This window comes from Mobula hypostoma, chromosome 5, assembly GCF_963921235.1.
Source record: "Mobula hypostoma chromosome 5, sMobHyp1.1, whole genome shotgun sequence".
NCBI classification, from domain to species: Eukaryota; Metazoa; Chordata; class Chondrichthyes; order Myliobatiformes; family Myliobatidae; genus Mobula; species Mobula hypostoma.
In genome coordinates, this window is record NC_086101.1 from 142,457,991 (window position 1) to 142,485,149 (window position 27,159).

At 42.1% G+C, this 27,159-nt stretch overlaps 1 protein-coding gene across 8 annotated transcripts in view; it reads left to right on the forward strand.

Annotated features, from left to right (window-relative positions):
• The window catches only part of znf462 (zinc finger protein 462), a 130,940-nt gene extending 104,064 nt beyond the window's left edge, over positions 1–26,876 (forward strand). For 6 of the 8 annotated variants that reach the window (XM_063049116.1, XM_063049114.1, XM_063049115.1 and 3 more), the window contains 10 exons: positions 2,608–2,711; positions 8,270–8,388; positions 14,939–15,133; positions 15,530–15,568; positions 16,129–16,390; positions 19,135–19,271; positions 20,318–20,541; positions 21,668–21,794; positions 23,095–23,218; positions 24,422–26,876. In XM_063049116.1, the coding sequence (XP_062905186.1) occupies positions 2,608–2,711; positions 8,270–8,388; positions 14,939–15,133; positions 15,530–15,568; positions 16,129–16,390; positions 19,135–19,271; positions 20,318–20,541; positions 21,668–21,794; positions 23,095–23,218; positions 24,422–24,659 (1,569 nt within the window). In that variant the 3' untranslated portion in view covers positions 24,660–26,876. The remainder of the gene's footprint in view (positions 1–2,607; positions 2,712–8,269; positions 8,389–14,938; positions 15,134–15,529; positions 15,569–16,128; positions 16,391–19,134; positions 19,272–20,317; positions 20,542–21,667; positions 21,795–23,094; positions 23,219–24,421) is intronic. The other 2 variants (XM_063049119.1, XM_063049120.1) reach the window with 2 other exon arrangements.
• Positions 26,877–27,159: the final 283 nt, after the last annotated feature.

Below are 27,159 nucleotides of genomic sequence, written 5' to 3' on the forward strand. Positions count from 1 at the left end.
TCTTTTGAGAGCAGCCAGACTGACTGAACCAGATCCCTTTCTAATCACATGATTCTATTGCCTGTGAGTTTTCTTCCTTTGGGGAAAGTAGGTCTTACACACCACACATGTGCAACATCGGAACAAGACCTGGCCTTTCATTTCCTTGGGCCTTCTCTGCCATTCAGTGAGATCACGGCTGATCTGCATATACCCATCTTTCCCTATTAAAATCTTTGGGTAAGAGAAACCTATCAATATCAGGTTTTAAAATTCGGCTGCCTTTTGTGGAAAAGAGTTTTGCTTTTTTTGCTATCTTTTATGAGCAGGAGTATTGGGGGTAAGGTATTGGTGTGGGTGGAGAATTGGTTAGCAGACAGGAAGCAAAGAGTGGGAATAAACGGGACCTTTTCAGAATGGCAGGCGGTGACTAGTGGGGTACCGCAAGGCTCAGTGCTGGGACCCCAGTTGTTTACAATATATATTAATGACTTGGATGAGGGAATTAAATGCAGCATCTCCAAGTTTGCGGATGACACGAAGCTGGGTGGCAGTGTTAGCAGTGAGGAGGATGCTAAGAGGATGCAGGGTGACTTGGATAGGTTGGGTGAGTGGGCAAACTCATGGCAGATGCAATTTAATGTGGATAAATGTGAAGTTATCCACTTTGGTGGCAAAAATAGGAAAACAGATTATTATCTGAATGGTGGCCGATTAGGAAAAGGGGAGGTGCAACGAGACCTGGGTGTCATTATACACCAGTCATTGAAAGTGGGCATGCAGGTACAGCAGGCGGTGAAAAAGGCGAACGGTATGCTGGCATTTATAGCGAGAGGATTCGAGTACAGGAGCAGGGAGGTACTACTGCAGTTGTACAAGGCCTTGGTGAGACCACACCTGGAGTATTGTGTGCAGTTTTGGTCCCCTAATCTGAGGAAAGACATCTTTGCCATAGAGGGAGTACAAAGAAGGTTCACCAGATTGATTCCTGGGATGGCAGGTCTTTCATATGAAGAAAGACTGGATGAACTGGGCTTGTACTCGTTGGAATTTAGAAGATTGAGGGGGGATCTGATTGAAACGTATAAGATCCTAAAGGGATTGGACAGGCTAGATGCAGGAAGATTGTTCCCGATGTTGGGGAGGTCTAGAACGAGGGGTCACAGTTTGAGGATAGAGGGGAAGCCTTTTAGGACCGAGGTTAGGAAAAACTTCTTCACACAGAGAGTGGTGAATCTGTGGAATTCTCTGCCACAGCAAACTGTTGAGGCCAGTTCATTAGCTATGTTTAAAAGGAAGTTAGATATGGCCCTTGTGGCTACAGGGGTCAGGGGGTATGGAGGGAAGGCTGGGTTCTGAGTTGGATGATCAGCCATGATCATAATAAATGGCGGTGCAGGCTCGAAGGGCCGAATGGCCTACTCCTGCACCTATTTTCTATGTTTCTATGTTTCTATGTATCTGATGATTTCGTGAAAGTCCAGGTGGCAATGATTTACTAATTCTCTCAAGTCCAAGAGGGATTAGTTCCTCTACACTCTCCAAACTTGGATTAAATTACTTATAACCTTCTAAATTCCAAATATATATTCTGACTTGTCTTCCTCTCCTTAATCTTAGGAGGTATTTGATTCCTAGAGAGGATGCAATGTTTGTAAGCATGAATTGTAGAGACCAGTCCAAAGTGGTTCTTCAATAAAAATGCAGTTTCTGGATGGATGTAGACTAATTAAGTGAGATAGAAATAGGAAGAAACATTCAGGAAAGGGTGATATCATCCAGTTTGGTCACCAAAATGGAGAAGCAGAATTTTTTTTCAGAGGGTGAGGGGATCAGTAAATCTAATATTCAGAGTGAGTGTTCAGGGCAATTACAGAAAATTAACCTGCAAATACAAAGAGCAAATTTTTGCAAGGGATTAGTAAGGAAGTTTTGCTGAAGTTACTACAAGGCTTTCAGACCACATCTGGAGTACTGAGTCCAGATTTTGTTTTGACACCCATGGAAAGAAGTACCTGGTGCTTCTGCAGTTGTAGATTCACTAAATTGATTCCTGGGATGAGAGAATTGTCCGGGGCTTGGAATTGATGGACATATCCTTCTAAACTCTAATGAATGCAAGAGGTGATCCTATTGGAATTTTGCAGGGTCAACAGATTATTTGAGTCTGGAATTGGGGGACAGAGCTGCAGAATCGGGATCAGCCACTTGATGCTGAGATGAAAGGAGTTTTTTCACTCAGTGAATTTGAATTTTTGCCTTGGAAACTGGATCTTTCCTTGTCCTTGAGACCTCAATAGACTTTTTGGACACTGGTTAGAGAGCACTATGGGTATAGGCAGAAAAATAGACTTGAGTCGCAGGATTGGCCGTGATCTCATTTGAATGGCAGAGCAGCCTCGATGGTCTGAATGGTCTAAATGTCTTATGCCCTAATGTTGTTCTTCCCACTAGAACACAGATGGAGAAACTACTTCCGTATCATCAGCGGAAAAATTGTCAGAGACTTTGCCAGGGGGAGTACACGAGCCGCAGAGCTTGGAGGTGGAGGAGGATGTCACTGGTGTGGACGCCACCCTTGGTGGATACCCGTGCAGTCAGTGTGATCGGATTCTAATGTCCTTGCAGGGTTTGCGTTCCCATGAGAGGAGTCACACCGCTTCTGCACTGTTCAGCCGCGAAGGCAAGCATCACTGCCAGTATTGTTTGTTCGCCACTGCTTTCCGGCAGAAGTGAGTACATATTCAGGCTCTCTATTTAACTATAATTGTGTACAGTGCAATTGGCCCATAGGGCTCACAAGGTGCAAGTTGCTGAGAGTCAACAGACCCTGTGATTCTGACTGCTGAATGGATGAAAGCATTAGGTCAAGGCAGAAATATCACAGCTACTCAGCGGTTAGATAAAGAGGACCAGAATGCACTATGAATCAGAAGCTGAGAGAAACCTTGTACGTTTGTATATCAGAGACTGAATCGTCCTAGGTATGACGATCCAATCATTATTTACTTGACACTGGCTTTTAAACAGCCCACTCAACCAACTTTCTAATATTGCTGACTTGCTTCATCTGTTAAGTCAGCTTCTCCCATGTTGTTGTCCCTTTTTTTTTGTACCTAATCCTCCTAACGGCTGTTGGATATGATGAGGAGTTTAAGTTTATGCATTCCTGCTCATAATTTGTAAGCAGTCAGTGTGCCTTTATCTGCCTTTTAGAGGCTCTTGGATAGGTGCATGAATGTGCAGAGACTGTAGAGGTATGGCCACGTGCGTGCAGTAGGAATGAGGTGTTATTAATTCTACACAATATTGTGGGTCGAAGGGTCTGTTCCTGTGCTGTTCTATTCTATCTATGTCAACCTAACACTCCAACTTTTGCGTTCTCTAGTTCTAGCTTTTTAAATACCTCTGAATTTAACAACTACACTGCCTGTAACTGTCCCCTCAAAGAGTTACCTCTTTGGCCATGCTCTACCTGCCCTAATACCTCGTTTTACTTTTGGATAAAGCTGTTACAAGGTGCTTTTAGGCTTCTTGCTGCACTTAAATTGTGAGAAAGATCCTTTATTTGCTAAATCAATTTAATAGGCTTCATTTGAGATAGACTTGTATTATTAATCCTTTTTATGGGCTAAGGTATCCAAAGGCCTTCAGAGCCAGTGTAAAATCCCAAATGCTCTCACTGCTCTATGGAATGCAACAGCCAATTTCTACAGAGCAGTGGCTGGCCAAAAGGGAGTGCAATGGAACTGAAGGACATAGATAGACAAGTGCATCATTCGTTGAAAGCAGTGTCACAGATAGACAGGGTAGTGAAAGGCATTTAGCCCACTGGCCTTCCCTCAGTTGAGGCATTAAGTACAGGAGGTGGGAAACTGTGTTACAGTTGTGCAAGTCGTTGGCGTACTGTGTACTGCTGTGTCGCCCACTTACAGTAAAGATGTGGTTAAACTTGAAAGGGTGCTGGAAAGGTTTGCAAGGATGTTACCAAGACTAGGGAGCCTGAGTTGTAGGGAGAGGTTAGTCAGGCTAAGTCTTTATTCCTTGGAATGTAGGAGAATAGAGGTCATAGATAAAATGAGCAAGTCTTTCCTCCAGGGAATGGGAGACCAAAACTTGGGGGCATAGGTTTAGGGTGAGAGGGAAAAGGTTTAAAAGGGACCGTAGGGGCAACTTTTTCATGCAGAGGGTGGTAAGTTAATGGGATGAACTGCCAGAGGGAGTGGTTGAGGCAGGTATGATAGTATCATTTAAAAAGCACTTAGTGGGCCGGCTGGTGGCGCAACGACATGGGTTCCGGACTGGGGTTCGAAACTAGTTGGGTCCGCTCCCAAGTACGCTTTCCGTCCATGCCAGGTTGAGTGTCAAGATTGCAACTCGACCTCGTAAAATAAGGGGAAAATACAGCGAAAATGTCTGTGTGAGGAATGGTGCCCCACACAGTCTCTCTCTCTTGCTCCGCACCTTGTAAAAAGCCATGAAAAAGACATCATCACAGACGCACGCACGCAGGCACACGCCAAAAAAAAAGCACTTAGATGGGTACATCGAGTGATGGGGCATAGAGGGATATGGGTCGAGCACAGGAAATTGGGACTAGCTGGTTGGGCACTGTGGTTGGCATGGGCTCATTGAGCTGAAGGGTCTATATCTTTACTGTGTTGCTCTATCACTCTAAGATCCCACAAGTTGTGTTGTATTAATACCTAGATTTTTTTTTTGTGATGTTGATAATTTCCACATCCTTTCTTTAAATTGGTGCCACGAGATCTCTTGCATCCAGGTGAGCAGGGGGATAAGACATTTGTTGAATGTCTTATTGACAGATCTTACCTTCAACGCTGCAGTAGTTCCCACACGGGAGACTCTGGATTTTGTGTTCAAGTCTCTGAAGAGAGGCTTCTGACTCAGTAGGTGCTCACTGACCTACAGTTGGTTCCCTTCCAACATTAGCAGAAATTTAGGTGATCACTTTGGAGGCGGAGATACCTAATCACTAGAAACTGAAGAGCTTAATTTACTGCAATGTGGGTATCTGTGAATAGTCAATTGTTCAGCAAATATTATAGAGGCCATTTTATTTTCCTTGTGTATCATGGTCCAGGCTGCCTTTACAGATTCCATTTTGAAGCTCATGTTTCATATACAGCATAGAATAGGCTCTTCCAGCCCTTACAACCATGATGTCCAACAATCCCACTATTTAATCCTAGCCTAATCATGGGTCAATTTACAATGACCAATTAACCTACCAACTGTTACACCTTTGAACTATGGGAGGAAACTGGAGCACCCAGAGGTCACAGGGAAAACAAGCAAACTCCTTACAGGCAATGACGGAGTACACAAAAAAAAAAACAAGGAGACTGTGATAAAACTTTGGGGGGAAATTAAGGCATTTCTTAGACTACAACTGGAACAATGTGTCTGATTCTGGTCACAAACTACAGCAAGATATGAGGATCCAAGAATAGGTTTGCTAGGTGGGCTCAAGGGATGAGAGGTTTCACCTGCAAGGTTAGACTGGATGAACAGGGGACGTTGTGAAGAGATTTGATTGATGCGGACAAAAACATCACAGGGTCATTGAGAGAAACTCATTTCCCTTGAGTGCATGCTTCAGGGATCTAGGTCGACACAGATTCAGGAGTGCTGCAAGGAAAAGCTCTTCCACTCCACGTGGCTATGATTTGGAATGTACACCGTGAAAGTCTAGTGGTTGCAAATTATGTTCTAGTTTTCCAAGAGAATTGAATGAATATTTGAGGGTTTAAAGGTAGTTTTGTCGGTCAATGGTGAAAAGGGAGAGAGAGAACTGACCGGGTTATTTTACAAAATTTTATTTATTTTAAAAGTAAATAGTATTGGACTTGCGGGGCTTCTCATGGGCTGCACCGTTTCTAGAGAGCCAAACAGGTTTTTACTAGTTTCATGGTCATCAGTACTGATTCAAGCTGTCTTTCCATATTTAACTAACTGATTTTCAGATCTATCATGGTGATACGGAAATTAGCTCCTGTCTTCTCTCATCATTAGTCAAATTTACTTGCTGAGTAGCTCAAATTATTCTGCTGCCATTTCCACAGTGAAGAATTGTGTTGAAGTGACTCCAAACATCAAATGTATTGAGAGCACACAAGAACAGATTTAGTGCCCTACTTGTGCAAATCCAGTTTGATTTAAACACAACGTGTTAGTGCCTCTGAGCCAAAGGATGGTTCCGGTTTCACCCCAGAGACCTAACATTGCTAAGCTTGGCTGCAGGTTTGAGGGAACCTGAAGTGGCACAGTAGCATAGTGGTTAGCACAATGCTTTACCTGGAGACCCGGGTTTAATTCCCATTGCAGGCCTGTAAGGAGTTTGTATGTTCTTCCCGTGGCCACGTGGGTTTCCTCTGGGTGCTCCAGTTTCTGCCCGCAGTCCAGATACATACTGGTTGTTAGGTTAATTGATCATTGCAAACTGTTGCATGATTAGGCTAGGATTAAATTGGGGGCTGCTGGGAGTTGCAGCCAGTAGGGCCTATTCCACATTGCATCTCAATAAAAAACAAAATTTGTAGGGTGACCCTTTCATATGAAATTCACTTCTTCACCTCAAATAGACTCAAAGTCTCGCACAGAAACACCATGGTGCGGGTGATGGAGCTGCCACCTCCCTGCTCCAGAGACCTGGGTTCAGTGCTAAACACCAGTGTCCTCTATGTGGAATTTGAATGTCTTTCCTGTGACTGCATGGGTTTCCTCTGAATGCTCCTGCTTTTCTCCGGCATCCCAGAAATGTATGGGTTGTAAGTTGCAACCAGTCTGCAGATATGTGGAAGAGTCTGGGGAAGAGTTGATGGAAATGCGAGAAGAAACTAAGCCAGGGTAGAAATGAAGTTCGTATTTTGGAAAAGGGTGCTTAATGGTCAGCACATCTTGATGGGGGCTTAATGGTCAGCACATACTGCTTCCATGGTTGCAGAAGCATAATAAGGCTCTTGCTCTTGTCCTGGATATTACTAATCCATTAAGGATGTGATTGCACTGGAGTGGGTGTAGAAGAGACTATCCAGGATGTTGTCTGAATCGAAGGAACTTAGCTGTATGGAGAGGTAGGATAGGCTGGGTTTGTTTCCCGTCAAGCAGAGAGGCTGAAGGGTGACCTGACCAGAGAGAGGTACAATTACGAGAGGCATGGGTAAGAATCATTTTCCTTTGGTGGGGGCATGTAAAATAAAAGGGTTTAGGTTTAAGGAAAGATGGTGGAGGTTTCAAGGGGATCAGCGTATGCAATTGATCTGAAACAGTGCCAGAGGTAACAGAGAAGGTTACAGTCACAATATTAAAGGAGCATCTGGATAGTCACCTGAGTTGTTATGGCATAGAAAGGTACCAATGCAGACAAATGGGATTTGTGCAGACATGTACAGTGTTCAGCATGCACAGGATGGGCTGAAGGGTCCAGTTATGCTCCAGCATTCCTAACCCTCCTTTGAAGGAGAGTGCTTCCACAAACAGCAAAGAAACAACACCTAGATCGTATCACTTTCACTGGTGATTTTGATAGCCAGTGAAAAACTCATTCTAGGTAGTAATTTGTTGTTGAGCTAAGTTAAAAGCATAAAACAAGGGAAATTTGTAAGGCTCTGAGACTGACTGTTTTGGTCTTTAAAAGAGTCAGCATGCCCTGAGGGAATGAGTGGCCTCATTTTGTGCCCTGTCACTACTTAATGCCTTTCTACAAGTAGATTCCTGAACTTTGTACAAACCCACATTTCCTGTAAGATTCCTCAGGGGCTACATGCTTTTGGAGTTCTTGGGACCGGGAAAGATACCTTCCAGATAGAGGGAAAATTCTATAATAATCTAATTCCTGCTTGAAGGTGAAAAATGACTCTGCAGCCATGTGGTAATGAGTGGTGATGATTAATCCCAACACACAATTCTGGCACAGTGCATGTGCTAGGACTAATCATTGCCATTTCTTCCTCTTCCCAGCTCCCTCTCGGTGGAAGCTGAGTTTATTGTCACAGAGGAGGAGCTTGGGGTGGGTGGCATGTGTTATAATCTCAGCAGCATGCTGAGTGGTGCCATTTCATCTTTCCCACTCACCTCACCAACGCTTTCAATGCTAATCTCAGTCCTCCGTAACTGTCTCTGTCTCTATCCTATACTTGGATTGCTCTATTTTGGTCTTGAGCAGTTACTTTGGTGCCAATGGTTGGTTAACCAAGGCGGAAAATGCATTCTTTAGCATTTACTGTTCTGTTCAGATTCTACTCAGTCCCTTACTTTAATTTTCCAGCTTGGAACGCCACATGCAAAATCAGCACGGACACCAGAAGCCGTTCAGATGCAAACTTTGCTCATTTAAGACTTCCTTTATAAGTGGACTGAAGAGCCATATTCAGAGAGCCCATGCTGGTAGGCTGGTATCTTAATGGATACGCTATATTGTTGAGTTCAGTTCCGTTTGAGATGATTAATTTATGCAAATAAGTAGCTGATTATTGCTGTAAAATGATTGGCTTTTAAATTTTGAGAATGCTGCAGAGTATGATGGTGAATGAAGTGTGTTTTGCATGTAATATGGTGTGCTGTACTGCTATTCAATGTGTGTAATTGAGAATAGATGCCGGCAATAGGCCAGATGTATAAATTCCAGATTTCCAAATGAGCTTCAATAACCTGGCATGTCAAAGACCTGAAGATCAGAGTGTGTAGAGTCAGGAAACAAGCAGCAGACATTAGATCATTGAAAGATTTAAAAAATTCTTTTCCTGAGATCATACACATTCCAGATGAGCAACACATGACTGTGGATTAATATTTTAATTCCATCTCCAGCTGCTCATCGATGTACTTGCCTTGGAGATAAACGAAGTTCAGATTCACTGAGTTAATTCCTGGACAGGGGTGGCAAACCTTTGGCACGTGCAAAAATTTTATGGCACATGAAATTCAGTGCCTCAATTCTTAAAACCCTATCCATAATGATAAAAAAAAAGACACAATGATTATCTTTACTGCCAAACAAAAGAGCGAATGTTTTTTTACGACCCAAGAGCAGTGAAATGTTTTCACAGGAAACGTCTCACACTTGTTTGGCACCAGCTAAATCGTTGCAAGAACAGGTGATATTGGCTGATATATTTTAAAATCTTCGCTGACCTGGTGTACTCATCAGTATTTGGATGGTAAATGGGTATAATAAGAAATTATTTTTCAATTGAATTATCTAGTTAAAAGATTAATTTTTTTTTGAAACAGGGTTCCTAAAATATTTATTTCAGACTTTCTCTATAGTAAATAAATAAATACACATAAGTAAGCAACACGACTTGTACTTTGTCCTATAGTTCATAGATATTGTTACTAATTCATTAATCAATGATTATCACTGCTTAAAATTACTATGGCATGCGAGTGGATTTTTTTTTACAAGTTTTAGATTATTGCCAATTTCCGCATATGCTCTCAAAAAGATTTTCCACTCGTCCTAAAGGGAAGAGGTTGTGTTAAGCAGAAACACCTCATGTTAGTATTTACTGGGATATAGAAGCATGAGAGTTGATCTCATGACATACAATATTTGGAGATTGATTGGCATGATCAATGTTGAGAAGCTGTTTCTGCTTGACTAGAGATTCTAGAACTTGGATAGTGGTCATGTTATAAGTGACCAGCCATTTTGGATCGTTGAGCAGTTATTTTTACTCTTTGGAATCCTTTTTCCTGGAGGCCTATGGTTGAGTATAACCAAAACTGAGATCAGCAGATCACTGATCACAAAAGGAAAGCTCTGGCAACCAAACCGAGGTGCAGGAAAGCCGATGCATTTACCAAATGACAGAGTGACTTGAGGGGTTTCATAGACTACCTGTTCTTGTGACGTCATTGTAGTGGACTGAGTTGTCCTTTAAAATCCTTCACTTTATCACCTATTTCTCCAATTAGTGTGTAGGGTTTTGTAATTTTTTTTCCATTTCCTTTTGCAATTCCTGATTTGTCAAGGATAATTAGTAGTGAGATTTTAAAGATAATATATATACTTTAAGTAGTATGAAGCAGCATTACTGCCTGGCCCTTATGCATTCCTATTCAATCACATGAAACACTGGACACCATTATACTCTATGCAATTGAATTTCTAGGCCAATCAATGGCTTTTTAATTGTGTGATGTATTGGAGGAATGCCTGTTTTCCTGCACTGTGCACGGTCGCAATTTACATCTAATTATGATGTTGGTTCTCCTGCTTGGCTGTGAACTTGCCTTGTCTTCTTGTCTTGGAACATCTCCCTCTTGCTTCCTCACTAATCCGGTACACTTAAGGCATCAAGAGGAATTTCAAATCTAAATTGATGTTTTTGAAAAAGGCAATGGGAGTTTCATTTAATTACCGGTGCATTTTTTTTAAGATGACAGTTGTACTTGTATCCACATATTTTATTTAGCAGTCATTAGCCAATCCTCTCGACATGCAGTGAATGAAAAGGCAAATGCTTTCCTTGGATTTATCCCTGCAGCTGAAAAAGTCTGATGCAAAGTCATTTGGGGCAACAACAACAACGTTCTTTTATATAGTGACTATCTCAAGGAAATTTTGCCATGTTAAGTATAGGAATGTGTAACAAAAGGTGTAGTGCATGTTAGTGAGGAAATTCCAGAGGCATAGACAGCAGCCATGGTGTTATTTCTTTATGTTTGCAACTGGTTAGAGATTGCAGCTTATGGCTGAGGTCATTCAAGTCGGTTGGGTGATCCAATGCGAGTGTGCAGTTTATCACAAGTAATTGTGAACCTCGCCAGTTTTGTGTAGGGTGTGCTAATTTACAGAGCCTCTGCAGTAGAAGGTTGAAAGGCGAGTCAAGTGGGACAGATCATCCTTAACAAAAACCAGTTAAGAACATTCCTCTACCTCGTGAATGTTGTTTTCACATGCTGTGGAGCAGCAGTGTTTTGAGCTGCCTTGATCTTTTGCAAGACTGTATATGGGATAATTGAGGAGCAAGACTGGGCAAAGCTGAGACATTTTTTACCAGATGATTGGAATTTGGGATGTGCATGGGAACTGACAGTCTTCCTGGTGTTGGCTTTAGCTCATTAGATAGTACAGTCATCTCTAATGCAGGCAGTAGTTGGATCAAACTCATTTCCTCAATATTCTTGGTGCAGTTTGAAGGAAGGTGGAGAGTTTAAATTCTTGCTAATTTCCAGTCACAAATTTGGGCACTGTTCCATCTTCAAATACCAGCACTAAGCTGTGATTAACTGGCAGTATTTAACGAGCCTGAGATTTTGGCCACTTTTTTTTTTATCATAGTTGCCCATTCTTACTGCATCGTTGAAGCGGTCCAGCTGGACTGTTGTGTCCAATTCTGGCCTCACATGTGAGAAGACCTATAGAATGCAGAAGAGATTTCCTAGAATAGTTCCAGGGCACATTATGAAGACCAACATTTCTATACTGTAGCTCCATTTCAATTTTTAAAAGCATCTGAAGGAGTTCACATTTGGAGTGCTTTAATGCAGAACTTGAGCATATGGTATAATCTGAGTTTGGATTGGTAGTTATTATTGATTAGACTAAGTCTCTGATGTGCTACAGTATAAATTGATTCCAAGAGTCTGAACAACCTGGTGTCTTGAGAGCACTAATATCAATGAATAGGTTGTGGTCTTGTAACTATGGTAGTATTGGCACCATTTTGTAGACCTATTCAGTACTCTGTAGGCTTCAGGTTAAGAGGAACTTACTGCTTAGCTAATCAGTATATAAATGTAGCTCCCCTGGCCAACCTCAGGGTCGCTCAGCTCGCTTCCATCTAGGGAAGCAGCCCTTGGCCCCGCCAAACTGGGTAATTAGTTTATGTGGATGCTGTGTGATGTACCCCACCCCGCCCAAATAACAGACAATACACCAAATACGATTAAATGATTTACAGTTTATAGATATTACTGGAACTATATAATTAATAGAGAATAAAATATAAAAGGAAAATAAAAGGCGCCACACTTATCAAAGTTTAATCTCCTCGTGCACAAACTGTTGGAGCTCAGGACCCTTCTTCACCCTGCGACCCCCCCCCCCCCGGACCACCTCGACCGGCCGCCTGGGACCAACAGCGGTGGCCGACCAGACGCTCCACACGAGTCCGTCTCTGTCTCCTCGCCGAATGCCCTCTTCGGGGTCCAACCCCGTTAGCAGGCATCACAGCACCTGGTCCATCCTCTGTCTCTCTCTCTCCTGCCTTCTACCCCAAAACCCCACGCATGCAATATCTTACAGCTACACCAAAAACATAACAACTATTGCAATTGGTTCATAACATCTTCTTATCAGTAGTGATTCAACAAACTGCTAGCGGGAGGACTTTCTCATCATTTAACACAACAAAGAAGCATTCCCAAGTATAACATAACAAAGAAGCTATTTTAATTAGCCTACGCAGTAACATAAGAGACGAAACCCCCTTACATAAATTTAGTGGCCACTTTATTCGGTACACGTGTCCATTAATGCACGCATCTGTTCAGCCAATCATGTGGCAGCAATTTGATGCATAAAAGCATGCAGACATGGTCTAGAGGTTCAGTTGTTCAGACCAAACATCAGAATGGGAAAGAAATGTGATCTAAGTGACTTTGACTGTGGAATTGTTGGTGTCAGACAGGATAGTTCGAGTATCTCAGAAAATACTGACCTGGGATTTTCATGCACAACCGCCTCTGGTGGTTACAGAGAATGGTGTGGAAAATCGGGAAAAAAATCCAGTGAGTGGCAGTCTTATGGGTGAAAACACCTTGTTAATGAGAGAGATCAGCAGAGAATGGCCAGACTGGTTCAAGTGGAGGGGAGGGTGACAGTAACTCAAATAATCACGCGTTACAACAGTGCTATGCAGAAGTGCATCTTTAAATACACAACACATCGAACCTTGAACTGGATGGACTACAGCAGCAGAAAACCATGAGCAAACACTCAGTGGCCATTTTATTAGGTACAGGAGGTAGCTGATAGAGTGGCCACGGAGTGTATAACTGAGGCATTGAAGAAGATGCAAAGCTAATGAGTTGCGTGACATGTTTTTTAAAAAAAAGTATAGTTTTAAAAGAGGATTCAAGAGCAAAGACCTGGTGTGAATTTACTCAAATCCTTGAAAGTTATAGGCAAAGTAAACAAACAAAATGCAGACACGAGGAAATCTGCAGATGCTGGAAATTCGAGCAACACACATCAAAGTTGCTGGTAAACGCAGCAGGCCAGGCAGCATCTCTAGGAAGAGGTACAGTCGACGTTTCGGGCCAAGACTCTGGGATGTCCTGACGAAGGGTCTTGGCCTGAAACGTCGACTGTACCTCTTCCTAGAGATGCTGCCTGGCCTGCTGCGTTCACCAGCAACTTTGATGTGTGTTACACAAAATGCAGGACCAATGAAGAGGCTTGACCCGAAACTTTAATTGTTTATTCATCTCCATAGGTGCTTCTGACCTGCTCAGTTCCTGCAGCATTTTGTGTGTGTTACTCTGGATTTCCAACATCTGTAGAATCTTTTGTGTTTAGGTTCTCAGCAATGTTGTTTCTTAGAGGGGGAGAAAGAAAAGCTTAAGAGAATTCTTCATCATGGAGTACAATAAATATTTTTATTTTACCCTGGAGTACTCGTGTGCAGTATTTATTCAGTTTGCCACCACATTTTTGAAGAGGAACTTGGAGAGGGTGCAGAGGAACCTGAGTGGCTCAAGGGTTAAGATGGACTCCGGTTAGGAGGACAGGCTAGAGATGCTGAGGTTGTTCCTAGAATAGAGAAGGTCAGAAGATCTAACACAAGGTTTTCTGTACCAGAGAGATTGACACTATTTTCACAGATTTAAGATGACTGAAGGGAAAACCAAAACATTCAGTGATGCAAGAAGAAATGATGCAGAATTATGATTTGGAATAAGTTACCTTAAAGAGCAGTAGAAGTAGACTTGAATGTTCAAAGATAATTGGATAAATAGTCAAAGGCTAAAATAGAATATTGGGTTATATGGATGTGACAGGGAACTGCAGCTCATTAGAATAATGTGGTCAGTAGATGGAAATGTCTGCAATTTTCAGATACTGGAGATTATAACTATCGAAAAGGTTGATCAGAGCCCTTTAAAATGAAGCAGGTGTTTGTAGAGAAGACATTTCCAAATCAAAGTGTAGCATGGTGCAAGGAGGTTACTCATAAAATCTTTGCCCTGAAAGTGGTGAGGTTGTAGAAATCAGTCCCACAGTGAAATATGAAGGTGAGTAGTGTAAAATGGTAAAGATATAAAGGGAGACTGATCAGTGGAGATGAAGGAAGCTGGTGGGAAAATCATTTGGAACAAAAACAAGAAACCACGTAGACAACTTCTGTGTCCTTTGAACTTGGACAAATACTGTTCGTGTCTTATGCAAGGCAAAACACAAGCACAAGAGGGTACTCTGGATGGGGTGCACATGTTCAGACACCAACAGTAGATTTTTTTGTTACTATCATCACATTATTGGAAGCAATACATTGCACAGTGTATGTGTAGGGAGCAACTCCTGTAACAGTTAAAGGGTTCGTGATGTGAGCTTTAGAAGCTGATGTCTGCAAACTGAAACAAACTTTTGATAATGTAACTTTGCACATGCTCCATTTGGGAAATAGGAATTTATGTTACCATGGATATAGTGTTTAATGGAAAAAGTGTTCCAAGTCAAGAAGACATTCCATATTGCTGTGTGTGTGTGTGAGAGATAGAGAGAGAGACCACTGTACTATAAAATGTATAATATCTAATGGTTTAATCATGACATGAAGGCATTTAAAGTGACCTGGGCTGTATTGTACCAATGGAGAGCCAACTAGGAATTTTTTTTTACACACAATTTACCCACATTTTTTTTTTGTCATAATTTGAATGGTTATGGCAACCCTAAAAGAAGCCTTGTGTTGTGTCTTACTAGTGGAGTCCACCTACAGCTGTTCCTACTGCTCTTTTTCCACCATGATGGTAAAGCAGCTCAAACAACATACTCTGAAAGTGCACGGCCATGTTCTGGCAGTGTCCAAACATCACACTGACCTTCCAGCAGCCTTCTCTTCTGGTAACAATGCACGGCAGACAGAGTTCCAGGCTGAGGGAGCAGCAGAATCAGATGGTAAGCTGCTCGTGGCTATCTCTGGTGTATCCAAATCTTTCTTGGTTATTTTAAATGCCTTCAAGCTGTTAATTAGCAGAGGTGAGAGGTACTCAAACACTTTTCCAAAATTCCAGTTTTATCTGAGGTTTTGTTGCACGAATTTGCCTTCAAATTCTGCAATGAACACCAAAAAGAATGTGATAGCTTTGGTTCAAAAAGAACCTGTTGCAAAAAACACCATAGGGGAAAAGGCTATCCCTATTAAAAACTGGATGAAACACTCAGGAAAAGCAATTACTGCTCTCATTGAGGTAATATGTTTCTAGGGATGTTTTTCTCATAAGAATTCTTAGTAATATTAGCTCACTTGGAAATTTTATAAGACCCAGTTGTTACTCTGTGTCCTTATTCCAGACCCCACCTTCCTAAAATTTCCCTCCATCAGAAGCAAAGGTAAGAGATGGTCAACGTTGCGCTGTGCACTTGCCTTTTCTGTGAACAATGTACTGATTGCCACCTACAATCCCACAAAATATCCATCCTTATACTAATGAAAGCAAATTCCTTCTGCAACCTAAACAAACCAGCTGGTGGGTGCACTGCAATGCCCTGGAATTGGTAACCCTGCTCACCAATTGGCTAGCTGCCTGACAATTTGTTCCATCGTGAACACTTCTCTAAATAATGGCTGGAATTTCCCTGGTATCCGAAGCTTAATCATGGCGATACGAAAGGGAAAATTCTTTCCATTTGTAATTTGATTCGCTTTCCTTGCTCCGTCTTGCTTTTCCTGCTGTTTCCATGGGGTTTCTGATACTCTACTTGCTTTCCCCAAGGCTTTCTGTCGCATGGGTTTCAAGCTGGCCTTGGGTCTGTTTGTAATGGGGAGATTGGGGACTTTGTTGTAGCTTAAGCCTTCTGCGGTTTGAAGGGGAAGGGAAGGAGGGTGGGAATCATTGCAGAAAACCTGCTGGATTTTATACAGTGTGTGTACACCAACTCTCCACATGTAGACTCCTCATACTCTGAGCCACCTGACGTCCAACAGCAGCTTAACCATTACCAGACGGCTGCGATGGCAAGAAACCGCTCCAGCCCCATCCCAGTGCCATCGCCGAATGCCTGCTCTGACCAGATGACCAAGGGGTATTTCAGCTGCGAGTTCTGCCAGTTCAACTCTGAGTACATTCAGAGCATGAGGCGCCACTATCGAGACAGGCACTGTGGCAAGAAACTCTACAAATGTAAGGATTGCCCCTTCTTCACCGGTTTCAGGTAAGGTGGGAAAGTAAAGGGTGCAAAGAAAAAGCTGGCACGTACTTTGAATTTAGACTTGGAATAATGGAAGAACATTCCCATAACTTCCCCAAATGCCTTTCATAAAAGCCTTATTGTAGAGTCAAACAGCTGAGAATCAGGCCTCTTGCCCCACAAAGTAAGCACCGACTATCCTGCAATAACCCCATTCCCAGTCCCATTTTTTTTCTCCCTATGCTCTCTTAAACTGTCACTAGATTATGCCACAGTTCTATATAGTTATGGCAACTTACAGTAGCCAATTACTGTATTAACCTGCACGTCCTTGGGTTGTGGGAGGAAAATCACGTGAAGGGCATCCACACTCGGCATAGGCAGCACCGGAGGTCAGGATTGAGCCTGGTTTGTGTGAGCTGTGTGGCAGCATTGCTACTGTTGGCCACCATTGTGCCCAAGATTGTATCTGAACCATATCCTAGCTCCTCTGGTTCCGCATCCTTGAATTCCCGTACCCAACCGGGGGGAAAAAAATTGAGCTTCCTGAACACACATGTTTTTACTAGATCTTTTGCAACCAAAACTACATTGATTTAACCTACTGTAAACCTCCACAAGATCTTGCTGAACAGCTCTCACACTTTATTTCCGGAGATATTCATGAATATTGAGGTAGATCATGTCAAAATATTATTTAAAATATCAGCTTTCTTTGGGGGAGAAGGCAAAAAAATGGTGGTGCTTCTCCAGAAATAGTTTATTTTGAGTGAATTATATCTAAATGCTTGAAGATGCCACTGTTGTTGGACTCTGCTGTAATTACCATTTTGCAAAGAAATTTATCCAGGAAGACAGACAGATCTTGTATTTCCCTGGCACGTTTCATGGTCTCTAGATGTTCCAACACACTCTGCAGCCAAAGTACTCTTTGCTGAAAAGTAGAAAGCCAGAAGCTAACTTGCATTCAGTAAGCTTCCACAAACAGCATATAATTAGTTTTACTGATGATGTTTAAGGGGCAAATACTTTTTTTTTTATTTGATTGATTTATCGTTTGCAAGCCCTTCTGACCATTTGAGCCTTTGCTGCCCAATGACACCAATGTGACCATAAGATATAGGAGCAGATTGGGCCATTTGGCCCCAAGTCTGATCAGCCATTTCCTTGTGGCTGATTCATTATTCCTCTCAGCCCCAGTCCCCTGCCTTCTCCCCATAACCCTTCATGTCCTGACTAATCAAGAATCTATCAACCTCTGCCTTAAGTATACCCAGTGACTTAGCTTTCTCAGCCGCCTGTGGCAATGAATTCCACATATTCACCACACTCTGGCTAAAGTTCCTCCCCATTTCCATTCTAAAAGGACACCCTCTATTCTGAGGTCGTATCCTCTGGTTTTAGACTCCCCCCACCATGGGAAACATCCCTTCCACATCCACTCTTATCGAGGCCTTTCAACATTCGATAGGTTTCCATATGACCAATTAACCTACTAACCTGCACGTCTTTGGAATGTGGTAAGAAACCAGAGCACCCAGAGGAATTCCACGCTGTCACAGAGAGAGCATACAAACTCCTTGTAGACAGTGGTGAAATTGAACTTGGACCACTGGCACTGTAATAGCATTACGTTAACCACTATGCTGCCGTGCTGGCCTGAGGCCAATCTGGTTAATTCCTTTGCTGTCTGAAAGTATTGCCAAAAGTTTTACCTTGTCTACCAGAGCAAATAGATGTCTAGTAGGTCAATGCAACGCAATCGGCAATCGCCTCTGATCTGGGCCAACATTTACATGCCGGGTGGCACCTAATTAATTAGCTTGTTTATTTTGGCTTTTTTCTTAAAGATGTTCTGGGTGCTTTCCGACTACCGCTGCACTGCTGCATTCTTCGTGGCAATGTATCAGTCCGCGGCCCGGAGGTTGGGGACCACTGATTTACAGGAAGAAGAGGTTTAGTTTAATTTAGCACCAAATGGCCTATTCCTGTGTTGTACTGTTCTATATTAATAAACTTAGCATAAGGCACTGGCTTCAAAGTAGAGAGAGTTAGGGAAGGGTTAATGTCGATGCTGATTCTCAGACCAGTGCCATTCCCTCATTAAATTTTTCCGTAAGCCCTCATTCACCCCGTCACTATGCCACTGCAGCCTACCTATCGGGGGCAGTTTACAGTATCTAATAAATCTGCCTGCACGTGTTTGGGATGTGGGAGCAAACAGGAGTTTCTGGAACAAACACGCGGTCACCGGGAGAACATGTAAGTTCTTACTGCTAGCACCTAGATCACTGGAGGTGTGAAGCACCTTGCTGTGCCACACAATGGGAGGATAAGAAATTATATGCTGTCAAATTGAGCAACACTGCTCTGGAAAGGCTGTTACCAGGTTTAAGATGATAGGAAGAAGAACAATAATATACTGGAAAGTAAATTTGATTACAAAGAATGATCACTGTACGGAGCAGTGGACATTTGAGCTTCTTATACCAATGTTCTCATGTAAGACCATGGGGGGGAAAAGAGTGGAAATTCCTTGTGCCAAGATCTGTAATTTTGCCTGCACTGCCTGAAGGCCGGTTGAACAGTATCCCTCAGGAATAATAAATCCTTGAAAGTGGCAGGTTTGGGGAAAGAATGAGGCTATGACCAATTGAGTCATTCCTCCGAAGAGCTGACATGGGTACAATGGGCCAAAGGGCCTCCTTTGGTATTGTCTGACTTTGTTCTGAGTGTGAAACTGAAAGTGTGGTATGTCTGTGTTGCAGGTCTACGTTTTCTATGCACGTTGAGGGTAGCCATACAGCTCCTCTTGTAGAAGGTCCCAAGGACCTGCGCTGTCCTCTCTGCCTGTACCACACCAAATACAAAAGTAGCATGATTGATCACATCGTACTTCACAGAGGTGAGGCTCTTGGGCACTCGTGAATTAAGTCAACGGAAAGTGCACACTGAAGGGTGGGTAAATCCCTGAGCATTTGTAACACTGCCCTGTGTTTTGATGGATTCTTTTGAGTGTTTTCAGGCTGGTGCATTGGACATTTTTCTTGAAGTTGCAGTTGTAAAGTCAATGATTACATTATACCTCCTCCAGTAAAACTAGCTCTAAAATCAGTAGCTCTTTATGGTAGAGACCCTTTGGGTATTCAGACTAAATAGATTTTCAAATTGATACTTATTCCAACTACAAAGATGACTTGACACAATCTAGAGGAATAACATCTCTCATTCCACTTGGGTAGTCTACGACCTGATGTTATGAACATTTAATTCTTCATTTTCTGGTAAACTGCTCTCCCTCGGCCCGTTTTCTCTCTCCTGATCTTCCTAAGCTCATCCCAACCCTCATCTCCCTGTCTCTTTCCCTTTCATCTATCCACTCCACCTGCCCAATATCCACACATTCCTCCCACTGGTTCCTTCACGCCACAGTTCCCAGCCACCTTCCCCATCCCACTCGCTCCTCCTTCCTAACAGATTCAATCATCTTCAGCCCTTGATCACTTCCACCTTTCAGATCCAGCTTTTGACACTACTCCCATTCTCACCTCATCTGCCTATCATCCCAACAGCCCTGCACTCTAACCTAGATCCACTTATCTCCTTCCAGCTCTTGCTCCAGAGCTCCCCATCATCCCTTTATACTGGCTATCTCCCCTCTCTCTTTCAGTCCAGATGAAGGTTCTCAACCCAACATGTCAACTGTCCCTTTTCCCTCCAGAGATGCTACCTGACCAGTTGAGTTCCTCCAACAATTAGTGTGTGTTGCTCCAAATTGGTGCAAAGTAATAAAAGATCTCAATTTTCATGCAGTGATTGGCTTCAGAAAATAATGATAATGTTGAATGTCCATGCAATCTACAGATTAAACAGAGACATTTTGTGAACAAGTTTCATTGGTGTGCTGACCTATAATATTGATCACTCCTGTTTCTTCTTCCTCCTTCACAGAAGAGCGAGTTGTCCCCATTGAGATTTGTCGCTCGAAGCTCTCGAGACACTTGCGAGGAATTGTCTTCCGTTGTGATAAGTGTACCTTCACTTGCTCCACTGATGAAGCATTGCAGCAACACATGGAGAAGCACAAGGAAATCAAACCATACAAGTGCCAACTCTGTTACTATGAGAGCAGAATAAAGGAAGATTTGGAAAACCACCTTCAGGAAGAGCACAAGGTAATTCTGATTGTACTTGTGGTTTGTTGCATCATCTTCAGATTTGCAGTTTAGTAAGTAAACCATTTCATTAACTGTGGTAAATGTAGTGCTGGGTCCTAGGTTTAATGTTTAATTTCCATTGGAATCAGGGAGATAGTTGAAAATTTTTGGGGGTCAGCAACAAGTTATCTGGAGCAGAACACTTGACAAATGCAGTAAGTTGCAGATGACACTGAGATAGGAGGTGTCAAAGCCAGTGAGCGTGTTATCAGGGAAGATTGATGGGGTCTAATTTATACTAGTGCAAGGTGTTGTATTTTGGGAAGGTAAATGAGGGTAGAACTTTCACAGTGAGTAAATGGTAGGGCCTTGGGAAGCTTTGTAAAACAGAAGGACTTAGGAGTACTGTTACATGGCTCCCTAAAAGTGGCATCACAGGTAGTAAAGAAGGCTTTTTGACATTGAGTTGGAGTATTTTATTTCAGCTGTATAAGATATTGATGAGATTTATACAAGGATGTTGCCAGGTCTTCATTGCCTAATATGCAGTAAGATTGAGTAGGTTGGGACCTTATTCATTAGCATGTAGGAGATTAAGGGGTAGTATTACGGAGATTACAAAGTCATGTGGGGCATGAATAGGGTAAATAGGCATTCATCTTCCCAGCTTTGGTGGCATCATGAGGACATGGGTTTAGGATGGGAGGGGAAAGATTTAATAGGAACTTGAAAGGCAACCTTTTCAACCAGAAGTGGCCACTATATTGAATGAGCTGCCAGAGGAGGTGATTGAAGCAGGTACGTTAACAATGTTTAAGATATTTGGACGGGTACATGATAGGAAAGGTTTAGTGAGATATGAGCCAATTATGGGCATATAGGACCATCTTTGGTCAGCATAGACCAGTTAGTCTAAAGGGCCTGTTTCCATTCTTTTTCTCCAGGTTATCTGGGAAATCTGAAGAAGAAAAATGGTTTGGGAGAGCGGGTCTAACAGGACAGTCGTTTCATACATCCCACAGACCATGATAATAGCAAGGGAGGCTGTTCAGTCTGTTTGAGTTTCAACTGTGTAGTTGGCATGCACCAACTTCTATAAATCCATTGCAATTCTTTTAACTTGCTCCTTTCCTACCAATCTTAGGTGATTCGTAACTTCGAATTAGTTGGTCGTGTTAACCTGGACCAATTGGACAGTAAAGACAAGGAATGGTTCAGCAGCGAAGAGGAGGCCAAAGAGGAAGAAAAAAACAATGTTGTTGAGCAAAGAGGTTCGTTTGAATAGTACTCAAATTTAAAAACACGTATTGTTTGCCTGTGTTGCTTTTTTAACATCGCCTTGAGAATAAATGTAGGAAAATAGAGGGGAGAGTTTTGATTATTTTCTAAGCTGTGTGGGAGCCATTGGTAGCTAATTTCAGGGTGAATTGTTACCGCCCCCATCATCCATTAAGCTGGAGATGGGGCAGGACTTTAATAGAATCCTCCACAAATTATACACACCAACAAAGCAGAAGATATGACCAGAATATTGGATGCCTTTCACATACTTTTTGGGATGGTCCAGACTCTCTAATGGCAGAGCAGACACAAGGTCACAGATTTTTTTTTGCTGTTCCTTTTCCTGGATTTCATGTTTGATTAGATCTTCCACTTTTCACTCACTAGTGCATTTGGGAATGAGGAATCAATGACCTGCTTTAATATATATTTCCTGAAAACAATGCAAGCTAAATAGGTCTACTCTCAGGACACTGGTGGGGCCTTATCTATTGCTAGGGAGCACAGACAGCATTCTCCAAGTGTAAGTCTTTTCTGGTCGAATTGCAGTCCTTGGTTAAAATCCCACTTTGGGGATTTGTGCACATAATTCAGTTGTCACCTTGTCATTGGATGAAATGTTGTAATGAAACCTGGTCAGCTCTCTCTGGTGGACACAAAAGGTCCCTGGAGCTACTTTAAAGAACAGGGACTTCTTTCAGCTCATGATTTATGAGCATGTTGACAGGAGTTTAGTTACAAGGAAGAGTTGGCTGGCAGAGGTTTTTTGTTTCAAGGAAGAAGGCTTTGGGAGAGAATAGGAATTGAGACATTCAAGTAGAATAAACAAAGGACATGTTTCCCTTTTGAAAAGGGTTAACTAGGGGGAGAATAAAGATTTTGTGGATGCTGGACACAGACTTGAGTTGGTAGGTAGAAGGAGTCGTGCTGAATAGAAGGAAATGCCTTAACTGCAATGGAGAGTCAATGGATTTGTAACTCTCAGCCAGAAATGTTGCTGGAGACACAAGTCTTCATCAAATTTAAATAGTATTTGGTACGCTCTTTCTATACTGTAATCTACAAAGCTACCAACCAAGAATTGGGTAGCAAGAAGTGTCTTAATAGCTTTTACAATTAGAATGGACATTCTGGGCTAACTGGCAGCTTCTAGATTCAATGTGATTAAAACTATTTAGTTTCTGTTGTAATACTCTGTTCAACTGGGATATGATTTAGTGCATCATCTGCAACTTTACAATTTCTCCTCAGCAGTTCTGAACTTTGTTTTTGAAACCAATTAATTTGTAGGTATTGAAGCGTGTCCAGGAAGCGGGGCTCGGATCTACAACGAGAAGAGATTCCCGTGTGAATTTTGCGGCCGTACATTTGCTCGTGGCTTTGATTGGGAGCGTCACATTCAGAGACATAGCATGTAAGAGCACCCGAAACAAAATACTCAAGAAAGTAATAAATCTATGCAGCCGTAAAAATAGTTCTAACTGCCCAACTATCATTTATGTGGCACATGGATACAGCAGCACAGTGATGAAGCAGTTAACACTGCTACCTCATATCTCCAATGACCCAGGTTCGATCCTCCTTTTAGGTGCTGCCAATGTGGAGTGTGCATGTTCTCCCTGTAGTTATGTGGGTTTCCTCAAGGTGCCCCAATTTCCCAAAGACTTGCTAGTTAGGTTAACTAGCTACTTTAAGTTCGAAGTAAATTTATTATTAAAGTACATACGTCATCGTATACTACCTTGAGATTCATTTCCTTGAAGGCATTCACCAGAAGGAAATTCAATAGAACCAACTAAAAAAGGACACACAATAAAACAATTAACAGGTGTAGCTAAATGAGAAATTTGTGGGCACGGGAACGCTGAAGAATTGATGGGAGATACAAGGGGGGAAAATGGATTGATATGGATGGAGGCTTGGCGCTGGGCAACAAGGGTTCTTTCCGTACTGGGCGAGTCATAATGTGGCAGATGATCCTAAGGTACATTGTCCCCACAGATGCTGCTTGATTTGCTGAATTCCTCAGTAGATTGTTGCTTCAGATTCCAGCATCTGCAATATCTTGTCTCCAAAAACTTGGGCAAGAAATGGTTGTCTTAAAAAGTGATAGGGAGGGAAAGCCAGGCAGCTGAACAAATAGCTGCCAGTAAAGGCAAACAAACACAACTGCAGGTGACAGAATCTGAAATAAAAACAGGTGCTGGAGGATCAGCCAGTCATGTAAGATGTATGGAAAGAGGAAGTAGTTGACATGTGCCCTTCATCAAAACTGGGGGAAAGGTGGAGGGTTATTGATTTTTAAAGCAGAGATGGGAGGGATATTGTGGCACACTGCACTGCTAGCAGTTTGAGAAAGGCAAGAAAAAAGGATTAGTGGAGCAGAGAGATCTTAGTTTATCGATTGACAAACTCGTGGAAGGATTCAAATGCAAAGCTAAGAATTTTGGATTGGAGGAGTTTTAAAATTGCTCAATTGGGTGATGAGGTTTGAATCAGCTCAGTTTTAGGAGGGCTGGACAGACTCAATTTTACAGAGAATCGAGTGAGGGGTGCAGTGGAATTCTCAAGTCTGTACATTATTTTTTCCTGTACTGTTTTTATTCTTTTAAAACAGGGCTCTCGATGAGAGTAACCATCAGGAACGTGAAGCGTGTCCAGCAACAGAGAACTCCGGAGAGGAGAATAACACTACGCCTTCAGGAATGGAGGAGCAACTGGATTCTGCTAACAACACGGAGACAGAAATCACTTACCAGGAATCACCATACTGTCCAATCTCTATAGCATTAATAAAGGAAAACTCCCAGGATCCGGATACTGAGACCAAAAATAAAGAGTCTGAGCTTTGTTAGTATACTTGAAATGTGCAAGTTCCTCCTTCCCTTCTAACCCCCCTCATCCCGACCCTTCACCATCTTCTCTGCTCCTTGCCTGGTGTGACAACTGATGATGGAGCAGGATTTCACGTTACAATCAACCCTTCAGTACCTCATCCAAGCGTCTGTTCTTCACGCGTGTGAGAGTGAGCGGTAAGTACGGCCGAGAGGAGTGGACACACCGCTGAGACTGGCCCTGCCGTCGACATCTCCATTCATGAGGGCACTGAAGCACGATCCAGAGCTGGAACCCGTGCCAATATTTTTACCTCCTCCCTGGTCCGAGACTAATTGTAGAATTCTTACTTATTCCAAGGTGAGCTCAACAAAGCTAACTCGGAAGGGATTAAACCTTTTGGACACTCCTGGGCTGTCAAGCTCTGGGTCATATAGTGTGCGGTGTGTTTACTTAGCTATTTGGGATGTCCTCCTTATCCCCTCTTCCCTACCTCCTTTGTGTCCGTCCCCTCCCCCACCCCATATCCCAACTCCTCCTCTTCCCTCCCTTCTCTCAGCTTTACCCCACCCCTTTGTTTCCAGTGTTTGAATGAATTGTGTGTTTAAAAATACTGGGGACTGCCTCATTAATCTAGTGAGTTGTGATTTTTTTTAAAGTTAGTGTGATCTTGTGGGAATGTCATTACTTCACTGTAGAGATTTTGACATTCATCGAAGTAATGTTCCATATTGCTCTTTTTAAAAAAAAATATTGAACTTGTGCATTGAAAACCAAAAAATATCCCCCAAATTTTTACTTTGATCCAGCTATCACTCTAGTGATCCATAACTAATGGATTCGTCAAGCACCTCTGATTCAGTGAGTTTTGTTATGATGGGACATTTTTGCAAGCTGCTATATCTTAGCCCACAACTGGTTGAATTCAAGGCACTTGTTTTCTCTTACATCCAAAGCACCATTTTAAACAGGTTAGTTTATCTCTCAATTGGTTGTGTGTTACAAGCTGTAACTATTGCAGGCCCCTGCGTAATGGTTTATAACATGTATACCTCAACAAAGGGTTACAAACACATTAAGAAGTGGAAACTCACCTGTACTGTTCACGTTTTCTGTTCACTTAAAATGGTGTGCATTATAACTGGTGTGTAAAATGGATTGGTGGAGGCATTTCCAAATCTTGAATGAAGGACCAGCTTGGATCCGAGGTGCTATAATTGGCAAACATTGAGCCCAGGTCACTTGTAGCACCAACACTGTTTGTGTTTTTCTTTTGTTAGTAATACAGTACAGAACAAAGCTCACCATACTAAAGAGTTCCTTGTTTTCTTGCACTAATGCATCTGGTAAAAATGTTTTTTTTTAATCTATTATTTAAAAGAAAACTTGTTTGTATAGCAGAAGTGGTCCTAACGATTACTGTTAATGTAGGATGTTGGTGCAAAAAGTGATCATAATTTGCAGTACCTCAGCATTAATCTTTACTGAATGAATGTCCATTCTGTACCAGTAATATCTGTTCATAAACTGTGTAGATTTACTTTTCTTCCCCTGCACATCTGCAGTGAGATGTGTGCTACAATGTTGTAGTGAGACTACTTTACGTGAATAAAAATTCCATAGGTTAGCTTTTGTTTGCCAAGTTTACAGGTTATTGTATTCTTGTTTTATATAAACACTTTAATTAAATCACTATATGGGTTCTCAAAACCTGTTGCTTGATAAATGACATTTTTTAGGACACTTGTTTAGGTCTCAATTTGGATCCAGATGTTTGCATTATCAAATGAAATATTATTGCGATCAAGGTATTTTTGAAATGATGCGTTCAAGGAACATCTGTTCCTTGAAGCAGGTCATTAACATCACCTATTTTCATGTTGAAAACAGGGCAAACTGGGAGCAGTTTCTGTGAAAAAAAGACAGGGATATTGCAGATTACCATGTATATTGTGTTCTTTTGTCTACATTGTAGTTTAGGAAGCTCCTTTTAAATATTTTTGTTATCTAAAATACTTCTAAAGTTGACTGTTTAGGACATGCATTGGAAGTCTGTTTTAAGCCAACTGTAAGGGTTGAGGAAATGAACTCTGGAAACATTTACCAAAATTGACTGGCCTTCCTGAGTGTTTGTTAGTGCAGTTTCTAAATAATGCTGCTTTAGTTTCTAGAATGATCTGTAAATACTGTACTTCCTGGGATTTTGTTTTGCTGACCCGATAAATAAAAAGTGATGACTCCTTTTTAATTTTGTAATGTTCTTGAGCCATTCATTCTTTCCTGTTTAAATTCCACAAAGAGAAGAAACCTTGCACTTCTATATGCCTCACAAACTATTCATATTAACTCAGTGCTCTTGACCAACTGTCCAGTCATTGATGTAATGTAGAAAAAGTAGCAGTTTGTACATTGCAAGCTCACACAAAGAGCAATGTGAGTGATGCTCAGGTAATCTGCTTTGATGTTGGGGGTAGTGGGATTGCTCCCTAGGGTGAAGATCCAGTCCCTCTGCAAAGCAGC